The sequence below is a fragment of the Moschus berezovskii genome, chromosome 23, assembly GCF_049115385.1.
Source record: "Moschus berezovskii isolate FMDL1 chromosome 23, NW_MosBer_1.0, whole genome shotgun sequence".
In the NCBI taxonomy this organism is placed as follows: Eukaryota; Metazoa; Chordata; class Mammalia; order Artiodactyla; family Moschidae; genus Moschus; species Moschus berezovskii.
In genome coordinates this window covers 28,009,551-28,024,581 of record NC_142482.1, presented here as the reverse complement: position 1 = coordinate 28,024,581, position 15,031 = coordinate 28,009,551, and the positions used below count along the sequence as shown (strand labels likewise).

The following is a 15,031-nucleotide window of genomic DNA, read 5'->3' as shown; positions in this document are numbered from 1 at the left end:
AGCCTGTGGGGACAAGTGAAGCTGGAGTCAGCATCTGTATTTCCGTTAACCGGCAGCCCTGTCTATTCTGGCGTCTCCGCGAGCCTGCCCAGGTTCTCTCTTTCAGAGAGGGCTGGATCCTCCAGTGCCCCTTGGTGGTATTCATTTGAAGGTGTCTCTGGCACCTGAGGGGACCCTGCACGGTAGGTGCTGACTGCCTCAGTGGCCTTTGGGTGAGGGCACCTCAGTGGTGCCTTTTCTAGGCCTTGGTCCAGGTGGCCAGATGTGGCCTCGGGAGGGCTGTTCTACTGATACCATGGTGCTCTCAGAGGGCTCCCTGTCCCCGCCTCCATTGTCTGCCTCAAGGAGCCAGTTTCTTAATGTCGTCTCCAGCATTTCCTGCTCGGTGTCTTCCCTGAGTGTAGTTAGAAGATGTGGGAGTTCTCCCTAATCTGCTGTGGAAACAGTTCAATCCTCTCTTAATTCCCAGCGTCATCTGCTGCCCGTTAAACCCTGACAGGCCGTCCAGCCTCCTGGAGCCTGTGTCAAGCTTCTTTGCTTAGTGGGTGAGACTTCCCAACCATCTGCTGTGGCTGCCCTCAGCCCCCAGGGTGACTGGGGTGGCCGACGCCTTGGGGCAGGTCAGCTCCAGCAGTGAGCAACCTCATCTGGAACCTAAATCCCCTCTGGTTCTTTCCAGCGCGCCAAGCAACAATTGTGATTTTTTTTTTTTAATGTGTGTCGTGACATGAAAAAGATGGGGAAACTACCCCCACCCTAAACAAAACAAAAACATTGAAACAGGACTTTGATTCCCAGGTGACTCAGTGGTAAAGAATCTGCCTGCCAAGCAGGAGACACAGGAGACAATCCCTGGATTGATCCACTGGATCAATCCCTGGATTGGGAAGATCCCCTGGAGGAGGAAATAGCAACCCATTCCAGTATTCTTGCCTGGAGGCTATACAGTCCAGGGGTTCACAGAGAGTCGGACACAGCTGGAAGGGTTGAACTCCAGACTCCCATTTGTTTAGAGAGAGAGGTCAGACCTCCCTGGCTTGTGCCCTGGAGGGAAGGTGGAAAAACTGGGTTCGGGGGGAGACTAAATTTTGGGGGAGACAGAGACAGGGGCCCTTGAGAATCACTTCCCTGACTTTACTCCTGACTGCCCTTCCACCCCATTCCACCCCAAGCAGTTCAGAAAGAAGAGGGAAGAACGGCCAGTTCTGGGGCCCAGAAGAGACTCCCGGGTTGGGGGCGCTGCTCACGCAGATCTGGGCTGGCAAACCCGGAGGAGCTCTGTTAGGATCCTCAGAGGGTGGCGCTGTTGCCGTGGCCTTCAGGGCTCTCAAACTGACACCAAAGTGCCTGGCCCAGCTTTCTCTCCGCAGCCTCCACCCATGTGTGGGCAGCTGTTGTTTGCAGTGGCTCCCAGTCAGCGGCTGGATTGGGTGGAGAAGGCTGGAGCAGGGGAGTGTAAAGGGGGCGAGGGTGCCTGGCTGTGGTTAGAGGACTTCCAGCATCCTTGGTTTTTCCACTGAGCCAGTCATTCCTGCAGATGGGCACGGAGTGGAGGGGCGTCAGAGCTGGCCCTGGGACTCTTGGCAAGAGTTCCGCAGAGGCTCATATGGGCCCCCCACAGCCCAAGCGCTCACAGGGCCCTGAACCTTGACCTGACTCCAGAGATGGGAGAGACCTGGAGGAAATACCCATTCATCGAGGGAGGCTGGTCTGTCTCGGAAGTTGCCCCGGTTTGGTGGGGAGACAGAATTATATTCTCCAGATAATACTTTGAAAGAAGCACAGCTATGAAGTCACCTTGCAGGCATTCTTAGCCCATGTTGCTAGCTGGAGACTGACCTCCACAAAGGGCAGGAACCAAGTTACTATGCACTCTGCTGCTTGGCCTGACACGGCGCTTGGAGAGAAGAAGGTTAGTGTACAAGCTCAGGTTCTGGATTCAGACCAAGGTCTCCCTGCCTTTTGCCTTTTGCTATAGGAGGGAACTTTGGTATCACCCAGTTCACATGCACCCCTAAAAAAATTACTCAGCCTTCACCCATCATGGAAAATCTGTCACGAAATGAAGATCTGGTGTAAAAAGAAGTCCTCCTTTTTCTGCAATGAACATGTTTTTCTTATGTAACCTCTGTGACAGCATCAATAACAGTTTTTAAAAGATTGAAAGGAAGACAGAAAGGCCCTCTTTATAAGACACTGTGCCCAAACTTTCTCTCACCCCTCCAGGTCTCTCTTTAATTGCCTGCGTTTGCTATAGATTGTCCCAAATTTCACCACCATCCAGAGCCTGTTTCCCAGCAACCGAAGCTCAGAACATTTCTCCTCTGGATACTGTTCCAGCACCGGTTTCCTCCTGTTAATTAGGCTCTTTGTAATTAGCCTTAATCGTCTTATTAGGGACCCCTGCTGATAATAGTCCACTGGCTAGGAATCCCCAGGGAGAATGAATGAGTGTGGGGTGGGGAGGGGGAGGGGGTCAGCCCACTGACCCTAGGGACGTGCTGAGTAGACAGCAATGATCTCAGAGAGGGTGGCCAAGCGAGAAGTGGGGGCAGCCCCCTGCCTCGGTTTTTGCATTTTTATCCTGGACTTTGTCCAAGAAACCAAATCCAAGAAGAGCTGACTTAAAACAAAACAAAACAAAAACACCTTGTCCTAGAATGGGGTAAACGCTCCTGCCGGACAGGCTCCAGGAGGAGAGACGCTGAACCTTAGTTCGATGGATTACAGGAGGATTTCGAGGCAGGGAGAGGAAGACTGTGTAAGTGCCAAGCGGCCTGGAGTAAGACTGTGAGTGTACACATGCAACAGGGAACATTGGCAGGGACCAGTGGGTTTCACGAGTGCCACTCACATGGACGTCAGCATGGACAGCATGTTTTCCACGGCGGCAAGCTTATTTGGAATCTTCTGTCCAAGTGGTCAGATCTGAGACATTCACTGTGCCCCTCCTTAGGACCGAACACATGACTGTCACGATCCCCAAATCACAAGAGAGGAAACAGGCTCAAAGAAGTAAATTTGCAGAAGGAGTTAAGTGGCAGAACCAGGTTCGCAGCAAACCGTCTCCTGATTAAAGTTGCCCCTTTTTAATCACAGCACAATGACCTCATTATTTGGGGTGAGCACATTCAGATATTATGTCTATACACCAGACTTTGGCCTGAGAATTCCGCCCAAGAGACCTGGAGTAGATTCTTGGCCCCATGGGTGATCCGTGATCAGGGTGCGGTAAAGAGCCTGCTACTGTGAGTGTGAGAACGGATGGGCTTGTCTGGCCCACCTCTGTCTCTCAGTTCGTGGACACCCCTGTCGGACAAACACGCATGCACAGCACAGTCCTGTGTGCTAAACCATGGACCCTAGGACTGAGTAGAGGAGCCATCTCTCAACCTCTGAGCACATGCTCCCCGCCCTGGCCATCAGGGTTCGGGCCAGCACAGAGAGGAAAGCTAGAGGGTGCAACCCACTTGAATCGGAGCCTGGTTGTGTGGAGTGAACACCCCAGGATCAGGAAGACTGGAGACCCCATCACAGAGCAGCAGCCCTAAAAGCAAACAGAGAAGGGCTTCCTTGCTGGCTCAGGGGTGAAGAAGCAGGAAACATGAGTTCAATCCCTGGTCCGGGAAGATTCCACATGGTGAGGAGTAACTAAGCACATGCACCTCAGCTACTGAGCCTGTGCTCTAGAGCCTGTGAGCCACAAGTACTGAAGCCTGCTAGCCCTAGAGGCTGTACCCCACAATGAGAAGCCCACACATCGCAACTAGCGGGTAGCCCCTGCTCACTGCAACTAGAGAAATTATTTTTTTTTAAAAAAAACTCAAACCACCGGAGAGTTGATGGGGAGCAGGCCTCCTTCCCCTATGAGGCTTGAGGGTCCCCCATAACAGGTGGTCCAGGAAGTGACTTCCCTTTGTGGGGTTACAACTGGCAGGCCATCTGGGGATATGAAGGGACATCTCACAAGTAGACAGACCTGGGGACTTCACACTGTGGTTTGGGCAGTAATCCAGTGATCAGCTTGGTGTGGGGTAGAAGAAAGTATACCTACCGTTGAGGCTGGGTGCTGACCTGAGAAGGCCACATGGCCCTTGAGTGTCTCATGAGGGTTTAAAGCTGCACTTTGACTGGGGAAACATAAGGTCCAGCTGAAGATAGAAAGGATTCTTATCTCATTGGGAGGGGTTTCATCAGCAAAATGTCCCCTAACTGACATCCCTGGTGGCCCAGTGGTTAAGAATCTGCCTGCCAATACAGGGGACATGGGTTTGATCCCTGGTCCGGGAAGATTCCACTTGCCTCGGGGCAGCTAAGCCTGTGCACAACCACTGAGCCCGCACGCCCTAGAGCCCGCATTCCACAACAAGAGAAGATACTGTAATGAGAAGCCTATGCACGGAAACTAGAGAAAGTCTGTGCGCAGCTACAGACTCAGCACAGCAAGAAAAAAAAAAAGTGTTCCCTAACTTCCTAACTGAGATGCAGCCTGGAGCTGCACAGACTGGACCTGCATCGGGGCAGAACAGAACATCCTTAGACGCCTGTCGGGGGACTCGACTGGTGTGACAGTGTCCCTGTTGTGTTCCACTTACACCATCGCCTCTCTGATCTCTTTTTACTGTTTTGATGGATACCTGAAAGGAACCATGACTCCTCTGTGGTCGTTCAATTGTTGGTCCATCCTTTCTGTTTCATTCTTTCTGTCTCTGCCTCTGGACAAGGGGAACAGATGAGAGCCAGGACCCCAAGTTCTTGAATGTTGGAAGAATTTTATGGTGATGAAAATACTCCAGAGCCTGAAATCCCACCGACCTCCTCTGCTCACATCCATTCTAGCAGAATTTCACCAAAGCCCTGGCCCTACTCCTCCTCCCTGTCACGATGGTTTGCACGACCAGAGATGTTCTGGTCTCTAGAACCAGTGGAAAATGCTTCCTTCTGCTGAGGATTAATTTGAAAGCTGCTTTTCTTTTAGAGAAGTTTGCAAACTTGAGCTTGGTGTGGGGTAGAAGAAAGTATACCCACCGTTGAGGCTGGGTGCTGACCTGAGAAGGCCACATGGCCCTTGAGTGTGGGAGTCAGGTGGTGATTTTTAGAGACCTGGACCAGCCCGGATGTGGAGAGTGTATTCTGTACTGGAGCCAGAGCTCTTGGCTTAAGGACCCCTCAGGGAGCCCCAAAGAGAAGGCGTTTATTTCCGAAATCTGAGCTGACTTCACCAAGTCACATGTTTTCTCAAGGATCCTAGGATCTTCACCTCCTCCTTGCTTGCCAGGCATGGTTTCACCTAATCAACTGATTCAGGCCAAATCTTTTGAGGGAAGAAGCAATTCAGGTTTTCTATACTTCAGCCCCTCAGTGAACCACGGCAAAATGGAAATCTTGGGCTTGTCCTACTTGGAAGGAAAAATACTATGGTTTGGAGATTACAGCTTTGAAAAGTAGAAGCTTGTCAAAGGCCCAGGCATATACCATCCAAAGAATCAGAGATATGGGGAATTAAAAAAATTAGAATGAGGCTGAATTTTCTGTTAACCAGCCATAGAAATTGAGCCTTCTCTGCAGCCCACAGATATAGGACTTCCCTTGGAAATAGACCAGGACCATTCTCTGTGATTGTCTGCATATCCTACTTTGACATGAATATCAAGCTCATCCATGAGGCAGGTATGCCAGCCTGACACATCTGGGCCTCTTCCTCATTGGTTTGCAGGTTTATCAGGAACCGGTCCCTCTTACCTCCCAGCCTCATCTGCATTCCCTCTGCTGGAACCCTGTAGCTGAGCCATACCAGATTACTGCTTATTCCTTGAACACCTCCATTTCCTCATCTGTAAAATGGGTAGGAGTAATATCAATCTTATAGGGTTGTCTGTAGAAGCAAATGACTAGTATCTCTGAGGGTCTTAGAACCTGGCATATAGTAAGCACTTAGAAGGATTAGCTTTTTTCCCCCCTCGTGTCTTGCACGTGTGTGTGCTCAGTTGCTCAGCTGTGTCCTATTCTTTGCGACCCCACCAGGCTTCTCGGACCATGGAATTGTCGAGGCAAGAATACTGGAGTGGGTTGACATTTACTACTCCGGGGATCCTCTCCACCCAGCAATCTAAATATCTAATAAATATCTGACGAATAAGTGAATGAAATGTATCCTCTCACTGCTTGGCTCTGACTGTGCACTCGCCACTTCCTCTCCCCAGAATTCCCATCCATCTCCTCCTTCTTAAATATTTATTTTATTTATTTTTTATTTGGCTGCACCGAGTCTTAGTTGTGGCATATGGGCTCTTTAGCTCTGGTATGCGGGATCTAGTTCCCCGACCAGAAGATTGAACCCGGGCTCCCTGCATGGGGAGCGCAGAGCCTTAGCCATTGGGCTACCAGGGAAGTCCTTCCATCTCCTTCTTGCCTGACTTGCTTCTGTGTCTTTTTAAACCCCACTCAGGTGTTTTCTCTTCCTGGAAGCCTTCCCAGCTTCCCTGAGTCTGGTGTTCCTCCTTTGTGCCCCGCTGGCACCCAACCCCTGCCCTCATCCTTGCAGTCATCTCCTTGAATGCACTGCCTCCTGATTTTCTCCCCACTAGACTGTTGAGTCCAGCACGCACGAGGAGCACTGGCTACATGAATGCCTGCCCTCCCTAATTATATAAAAACTGTAACTAAAATCTGCTGAGTGCTCACGCTTTTCCAGTTACTAAGAGACAGTTTTAGGGAGTTATCTTCTTTAACCTTCACAAAAGTCCTCTAAGAGTTGGAGACACTCAGAATTATTCCCATTCATAGGTAAAGAAACCAACTTAAGTTCAGTAACTTGCCAAGGTCAAGGCCACAGCTAAGATTTGAACCCGGGTGGCAGGGTTGTTAACCATTGCACTGCACTGGCGTTTTGTTCAGAAAGAAGTGCAGTGTGGGCATTTACACGTCACACACTGAATAGTTGTAGTTTGTAACTTCACTCAGTGAGCCAGCAACTACAGGTGGGAAGAACTGGGCTGTTTTTTTATGACATTTGTGTTTTGTTGTAGGTTCGGACAAGTGGACCTCCCTAGAAAGAAAACTGTTTAATAAAGCACTAGCCACTTACAGCAAAGACTTTATTTTTGTACAGAAGATGGTAAGCATGCTTTTTCCCCACTGCTCTCTTGAAACCAAATTTGGGAAGTTGCGCACCTAAAGATACATATAGAATTATTTTATTGCTGGTTTAAGACTGTCACCAAAACAATGTCTTCCATCTTTTGTTGGTAAAGGATGGTATTTGTTATGGATGGCGGGGCCCTGGTGTTGAGGAGGTGGGGGAGGAGGGCATAGATTATCTGGATGTGGCAGTGGTGGGGAGGGGTATTTTTATCTCAACAAAGATGTGTGATTTATACATTCTATCAGAAGAAAATAAGCTTGGGGCTGCTGATTCACAATTTATATAATTTATTTCATGTGTGTTTGACAGATTTATCATGTTTCTGATAGAATACGGTGGGAGGAGGGGGGATCCAGAGAAGGGAAAATATGAGCCTTGCCCCTAGCCGGTAGCAGAGTTTCTGCTGTGGGGCCCCTGATCATAAGGACAGTAATAATAGCAATAAAGTGTTACATATACAGCATCTCACAGCAAAAGAGAGTTCTGTCACCAAGATGAAATAGCATTTTGTCCAGCACAAAATAAATGTTATAGGCCTTAATTGGCTGAGAGATGGTTTAGGCTAAAAGTTACAATGATTCAGTGTTTTAGCAAACCGATGAATGATGGAACCATACTAAGTTTTTAAGGTCGTGAAAATGCTCAGGTCCAAGGAGAACAGGGTCTCAGACTACAACTACCACTGGCTCTGGGCTGGGCCTCAGTGTTGTCCCGGGTTCCTGTCTTCTGTCCTTAACCCTGGGCCTTGAGTGAATGAGAATCGGAAATAGGTGGAGTTTTTCTCTGACTTGCCTCCATCTTCAGATCTGAATTCGCACCCACCTTACTCTGTCTTGGAGGCCACTGCACTCTTTGCTGCCTTGTGTTCCAGCAGCTCCCATCTGTCCTGAGTCACCCACTCCTGTCCTAGGCTTTATTGTTTCTTAAAAGGTCCCACACCTTGTTGACTGATGACGGATTCACATGACATGCTCGCCAGGCAATTCAGGATTTTAAACCAGGATCCTCTGGGACACTATCTTCCCTCCCTGGGCAACTCTAATGTATAAATTCAGTATATCAGGTGTGTGTGAAGGGGGCAACTTGGAGGAGACCAGATGTCTGGAAGGTGCCCTTTTCACTCTCACTGTGTGGGTGGCCTTCTTTCCGCACCTAGTGGGACAGCCAGCTAGCCTCCAGAAAACTCACATTATTGAACCCCACTTTAAGCTTAGGAACTGTGAATTAAACAAAGGAATTTTTTCTCTTTAAAACACATTTACCTTTGCCCCTTTGGGGGAGAACAGGACAAGGCTTGTTTTCTGCACACACTAAGCTCTTGTCATCATAACTTTTGCCTTATATTCCTGTTCGATTACTAAGGAACATTTTTCACAAATAGATTTTGAAGGTCAGCAACTTCAAGAGCCAAACTCATTCAAGCATTTGAAAAAGCATGCTGCTTTGTAGGTTAAAAAAGGGAAGGAGGGAGCTATGGATGGTTGTGAAAAAAAATCTCCAAGCCCTCTTGTGAAAAAGTCAAGATGCATGCAGTGTACTACCTTGTGTGAGGCAAAATGGTGGGGAGGAATATATTTTTGTGTTGTTGGTATACATGTAGAGAAATTCTGGAACATCCCCCAAGATATGAACAAGGGAGGCTAGCTGAGTTGCCCGGGTGGGGAGGGAACGGATGAATGGATGGCTGGAGAACAGGGCTGGGGAGGAGATTTCTCCACCATGTACATGTTTTTATTTACCTGCGTTAACTTCCTACCTATTACAGACTTAAAATTGCATGACAACTGGTTGCCTTGCAACCTGCCACTGCTGGAGCTGATCTTGAAATGGTTTTCCCAACAGGTGAAGTCCAAGACGGTGGCTCAGTGTGTGGAGTACTATTACACGTGGAAAAAAATCATGAGGTTGGGGCGGAAGCACCGGACACGGCTCTCAGAAATCATCGACGACTGTGTGGTGAGTGAAGGCGCCCGGGTGCTGCCTCTGCAGGTCCCACCCCCACCCCACGCCCAGGTTCATAAGTGGCTGGTGTTTGGCTTGGCTTTACTGCCAGGCAGCTGTGGTGAGTGGGTGATGGGCCAGTTCCCAGTCAGGATTCAAGCCTTGACTTCCTGGGATAACTTGGCAAGGGAAGGGCAGCTTCCAGTTTGACCTGCAGCCCAGTGATCGGTTAAGGAGGTGAGGGCTGGCTTGTGTTCTGGCAGGTAGGTACCAGGGGAGTTAAACTGTGGTGGTCCCAGCCTTGATGTGTGTGGTTTTTAAGAGGCACCCTGGTGTCTTGGGATAGGCCTTCCCAATCCTTCCACAATAGTTCTCACCAGAGAACTAACATGCCTTAGAACAGGGGTCCACAACCTCCAGAATCTTAATGCCTGGTGATCTGAGGTGGAGCTGATGTAATAATAATAGAAATAAAGTGCACAATAAATGTAATGTGCTTAAGTCACCCCCAGACCATCCCCCTACCCCATGGAAAAACTGTCTGTGGAAAAACTGTCTTCCATGAAACTGGTCCCTGGTGCCAAAAAGGTTGGGGATTTTACACAGCTTCTGCGAAGCATGCGCAAGGAGCAGCTTTGACCTCTAGATGGCGCCAAGAACCCTCTGTCATTGGCGAGCTGGTTAGCAGTGTGGATTATTCTGGTCCTCACATCACCATTTATCCTTGATATTGATTTCCTTCATTAGCAGATAAATCCAAAGTTGTCTTCAGATTAAGATGAAGAACCTACTAAAGGTGTCACGAGATCGAAATCTTCTCCAAACCCCTTATTTGTGGCTTTGGAAATGGCTATTGCTTTTGTCCTTGTGGTTAACTCTTCTCTGCATCCATAGCCATGGAAAATCTTGCATTTTGTGGAAAACACGTACATGTATGTAGAAATTATGTCTTACAACAGATTACTAAACTCCAGTCTTCAGCCATTAGGGAAATGGCTTCAAATTCGTAAATATCATGAATTCTATAATTATACTTTCATTCCTAATCATATCCCACGCATAAGTGTTCTTAGCACCTATGCAGGTTAATTTCTTTCACAGACAGTTACACATAGCACTTCATACCTCCCAGGTATTATACTAGGAGGGACTTGACACATAATGACTCATTTACTCCTCGTACCAATTCTGTGAGGTAGGAAACTGAGGCGCAGAGCCTGGTAACTTAGCCATGGTCAAAGGCTGGTGAGTGTGTTGTCTGGGACTGACTCCCCTGTGTAAAACTCAGGAGCAAGCAAATGCTAATCCTCTTACAGAAGGGTATAAAAACATGCATGCATGTGTGTGTGCTCAGCCGTGTCTAGCTCTTTGCAACCCCCTGGATTGTAGCCCACCAGGCTCCTCTGCCCATGGAACTCTCTAGGCAAGAATACTAGAGTGAGTTGCCATTTCCTACTCTGGCGGTTCTTCCCAATCCAGGGATCAAACTCATATCCCTTGTGTCTCCTGCACTGGCAGGCAGATTCTTAACCATTGCGCCTTCTGGGAAGTAAAAACACCTGGAGTCATTAGGGTTTCAAAGCCTGAGTTCCTAACTAAAAATTTGATCCAAGCTACAAAATATAAACACGTATATAAAGTTATATGTGGACCCAAATATAAAAAAAAAAATACACATCTGTAGAATAGAATGGTATTACCATTCATTTGATGAGAGATGGCAGTATTCTTGTGATTGGACTAACTTAAGTAGTGATGCCTTATATCTGAATAGCCTTTTTCTCAACCGTGGCTGATGTTTAAAAAAGCAGCGTGATCTCTTCTGGTTCAATCAGCTAAAAGAAATTGAGTCCTTGCTGTGTCTGTAGTGCTGTGGGTGAGCCAGGGCTGCTGCCCCTGCCCCAGGGCATATGTTACCCAAAGAGAAAGCTGACCGCGAACCTCAAGTCTTTAAAAACACTGTGAGGTGAGAACCAGAAAGTATTAGATATGACCTTCAGGAACTCTCTCTTACCCAGCTCTTCCCGTCCTCAGGCAGAAGGCTGCGGCCCAGAGAGGGGAAGGGGCTTGCCCGAGGTCACGCAGGGCACTGCTTTCTGAGAGGGCAGACAGTAAATAAGGGGGCACAAAGACTCCTGCCTGGGAAACTGAAGACCTGGCCCCACGCTGCTGCTGCTGCTAAGTCACTCAGCCGTGTCTGACTCTTCGCGACCCCATGGACTGCAGCCTACCAGGCTCCTCGGTCCATGGGATTTTCCAGGCAAGAGTACTGGAGTGGGCTGCCATTGACTTCTCCAGGCCCCTAAGCTTACTATAAAATGGGGCCAATAGTTTAGATAATCTGGACAGTCCCTTCCAATTCTGGAATGTTCGGAGTCATGTTTTGGAGGAGGGCAAAATCAGAGGATATGGTTTCCTAAGGCAGACAGACCTTTGGCTTGGGTGTTACCAAGTGCCCAGGACTATGCCTGGCATGATATCGGCACTCAGTAACTGTTTGTTTAGCGAATGAGTGACAGATTTTCCCAGGTAGGAGTCACTCTGGGTCACAGCAGCAGTCCCTGTAGGCACTGCCCGGGAGGAGATGGGGTGAACCAGGGGGTTCTGGGCAGAGGAGGGCTGCTGAAGACGGTGTCACTACGGGAGGCAGAGGCGCCATCTGGGGCCAGCAGGCCTTCGCGGGTGGGTGGAAAGGCCCGGGCCAGCGTGTAGTGTCAGACCCAGGAGGAAAGGTTAAGATGGCACTTCAGGCACCCCACCTACTTGGGATTGCTTGCCAGGGGCTGGTATTAAGCTGGGTCAGCTGTGCCACACCTGTGACCTCTGAGCCTAGAGAGAACAGAAAGCCATGTGCAGAGATGACTCAGCGCCTGTTTGTGTCTTAGCTGTGCTGGGTCTTTGTTGCTGCACTCAGGCTTCCTGTAGTTGCAGCAAGCGGGGCCTACTCTCTAGTTGTGATGCCCAGGCTTCTCATTGCAGAACATGGGGCCTAGAGCATGTGGGCTCAGTAGTTAGGGCATGCGGGCTTAGTTGCTCTGCAGCCTGTGGAGTCGTCCCAGATCAGGGCTCGAACCCACGTTCCCTGCATTGGCAGGCAGATTCTTAGCCACTGGACCATTAGGGAAGCCCCACAGTCCACCTCCCGAGGATAGGTTGCCAAGTGGAGATGAAAACTAGGACCAGGCAAGGACAGAGAGGGTGTAGGAAGCACCATCCTAGGAGGGGGTCCTGCTTCTGGTCCTCAGAGCCTAGCTGGGTAGCTCTCCTGACCATGTGTGCTCAGTAATTTATTAAAGGGACAGGTGACTGTATTCCCCCTGGATGGAGCACAGTCCGAAGCTTGGGGACTTTTCCGGGGAGAAGGGTGATGAAGGATGATGGGGAGTGACTGCTCTTGTGGGGCCAGGAGGTCAGCATAGCACATCGCTCACCTCACAGGTGACTTGACTTCTGGCCTGAGACCATCACACGCCTTCCTCTCCCACCCTTTTGGGCTGAAGAGGGGGCCAAGGTGTGCTCTGCTGAGGAGGTGGGAGGGAAGTGCTGACCACACCGTCCTGTCTCCTGCCCAGGCTCTTGACCCCACTCAGGGTGAATCCGTGGGTCTGATTAGGAGCACAATTCAGCACAATTCAAGAAACCAGCTGAGAAATGTAACTACTTCGGAAGACATCAGTCAGGGCTCCAAGAGCACAGCTCCCCCAGGTCCCCGCCTGAGTTACCTGCAGCTGACAAGGGGACTGGGAAACATCCCTCTTCTCTTTGACACAGAAGAGCAGCTGGTTCTAATGGTTTTGAGAGGTTTAAAAGCTCTGTGTTTGAGCTGAAAATCTAAGCCATGCCCAGATGGACAGATGTGCGTCTATGGACATGTGCAGGCAGGCAAGGGGCAGAGGCTGAGGTTTTACAATCAGACGGTGCAGGATTTAAATCTCAATTCAGCTTCTTTACCAGCTGTGTGCTCTTGGGAAAGTCAGTTCTCTGGCAAATTTCTTGTTTAAAAAATAAAAACTTGTAGGGGATTCCCTGGCTGTCCAATGGTTAAGACTCCATGCTTTCACTGCCAAAATGCTGAGGGCCCAGGTTCAGTCCCTGGTCAGAGTACTAAGATCCTGCAAGCTGCATGTCATTGCCAAAAAAAAAAAACCAAGGAAAAAAAGAAAATAAAAAGAAAAAAGAAAAAAAATATGCAGAGATTTTGTGAGAACTAGCAGTGTGTGCAACCCACTCCTGTGTTCTTGCCTGGAGAATCCCAGGGAAGGGGGAGCCTGGTGGGCTTCCGTCTATGGGGTCACACAGAGTCAGACATGACTGAAGTGACTTAGCAGCAGCAGCAACAGTGTGTGTGTGTGTGATTTTGTGAAAACTAGCAGTGTGTGTGTGTGTGTGGTCCCTGATCCAAAGAAGGCCTTCAGTGTGTGTGTGTGTGCGCGCATGTGCGTGCATGCGTGTGTGTGTGCACATGAGCGTGTGTGTGTGTGTGTGTGGTCCCTGATCCAAAGCAGGCCTTCAGTGTGTTGCCTTCACCAACATCTTTCACGGGTGACTGTAACACTCAGTGTTACACACACTGTGTCATTGAAGAAATCTGGATTGTTGAGCATCTGTGTTTTAACTTGTAAATTTCCCATAATACAAATGCCATTTGCAGGCCTGAGAAATAAAAATCTCCTCCTCCTCAACAAATTCTTACTTGGACTCTCAATGTTTTGAGCACCTTGTATAATATATAACCATCTCTCGGCCCTGTATTTGCCTACCTTTCTACCAGGTTTGGAATATTACCAAATGTTTCCTTTTCACAATACATCACAAAATGGCCAACTTGTTGATACAGAGTCCTGCATGTTAGGGTTTCGTCCACTGTCTTTGCATCTATTAGTCACCTTGGTGAGCCCTTTGGCTTGATGATAAATCATTTTGTGAACATGCATAGATTGCCATTTGAATTAAAACCTGTCTGCATTCCTGAGACATATATAATCACAGGACAGTATAATTCAATCTGTAATTTAATGGCTCTATGGAAGTTTTTTTCTAAGAGCTTTTAAGCCCAAACAATGGCACGGTGAGAAAATTGTAATTATAACAACTACCATGAAATAAATGCCATTGTCATTGAGAGTTACTGTGTAATTTACTTTAAATGGTGAGCTGTAGGCCCTGGTCTGCTTAATAACCTGATACTTGACACCACAAAGTTCTAGTTCTGTAAAGGAATGGAGTGAACCCGTGGGGTTTGACATAACATGGTTTTACCTGAAATTCTTGAGATTGGAAGGTGGTGGATTCATACAAGACTAAGGCCATTTAAGTGAAATCAACCTGTCTGTTCTGTACTAGTAAGAGATTATAAGTTTATATCATAAATCACTCTGTAAAATAAATTAAGCCTATATCTGTATTCATTGAGTCTTTCAGCAAATATAATCATTACTGAGTAATCCTAATTAACCCACTGGAAACTGGGATAATTTCTTAAGTATACCCTATTAATACATGGTCTCAAATAGGCATATATACCATACTGTAAGTGAGTGAGTATTAGTTGCTCAGTCGTGTCCAACTTTTTGCAACCCCATGGACTGTAGCCTGCCAGGCTCCTCTGTCCATGGAATTCTCCAGGCAAGAATGCTGGAGTAGGTAGCCATTCTCTTCAGGGGATCTTCCCTACTCAGGGATTGAACCCCTGTCTCTCACACCGTAGGCAGATTCTTTACCGTCTGAGCCACCAGGGAAGCCCCATATACCATATTAAATGAGGCTAAAACTGAAAGAGTGAGGAGTGTGCTAAATGCCCATATTCCTGGGATTGTGTTTCACTCCCATCTCCAATCCAAACTGGAAAAAGAAAGCTGGTGGTTTCTGGATCCCAGGAGTTCTGACTTCCGGGTTCTAAGACCCAGAGGCTCAACCAGCATTACATTGCTGCCCAGGGTAAGCCAC

General features: G+C 48.4%; 1 protein-coding gene across 13 annotated transcripts in view; it reads left to right on the top strand.

The window, feature by feature from the left end:
- The window catches only part of TRERF1 (transcriptional regulating factor 1), a 213,584-nt gene that overhangs the window by 190,058 nt on the left and 8,495 nt on the right, over positions 1 to 15,031 (top strand). For all 13 annotated transcript variants that reach the window (XM_055406355.2, XM_055406356.2, XM_055406359.2 and 10 more), the window contains 2 exons: positions 7,029 to 7,117; positions 8,987 to 9,100. In XM_055406355.2, the coding sequence (XP_055262330.1) occupies positions 7,029 to 7,117; positions 8,987 to 9,100 (203 nt within the window). The remainder of the gene's footprint in view (positions 1 to 7,028; positions 7,118 to 8,986; positions 9,101 to 15,031) is intronic.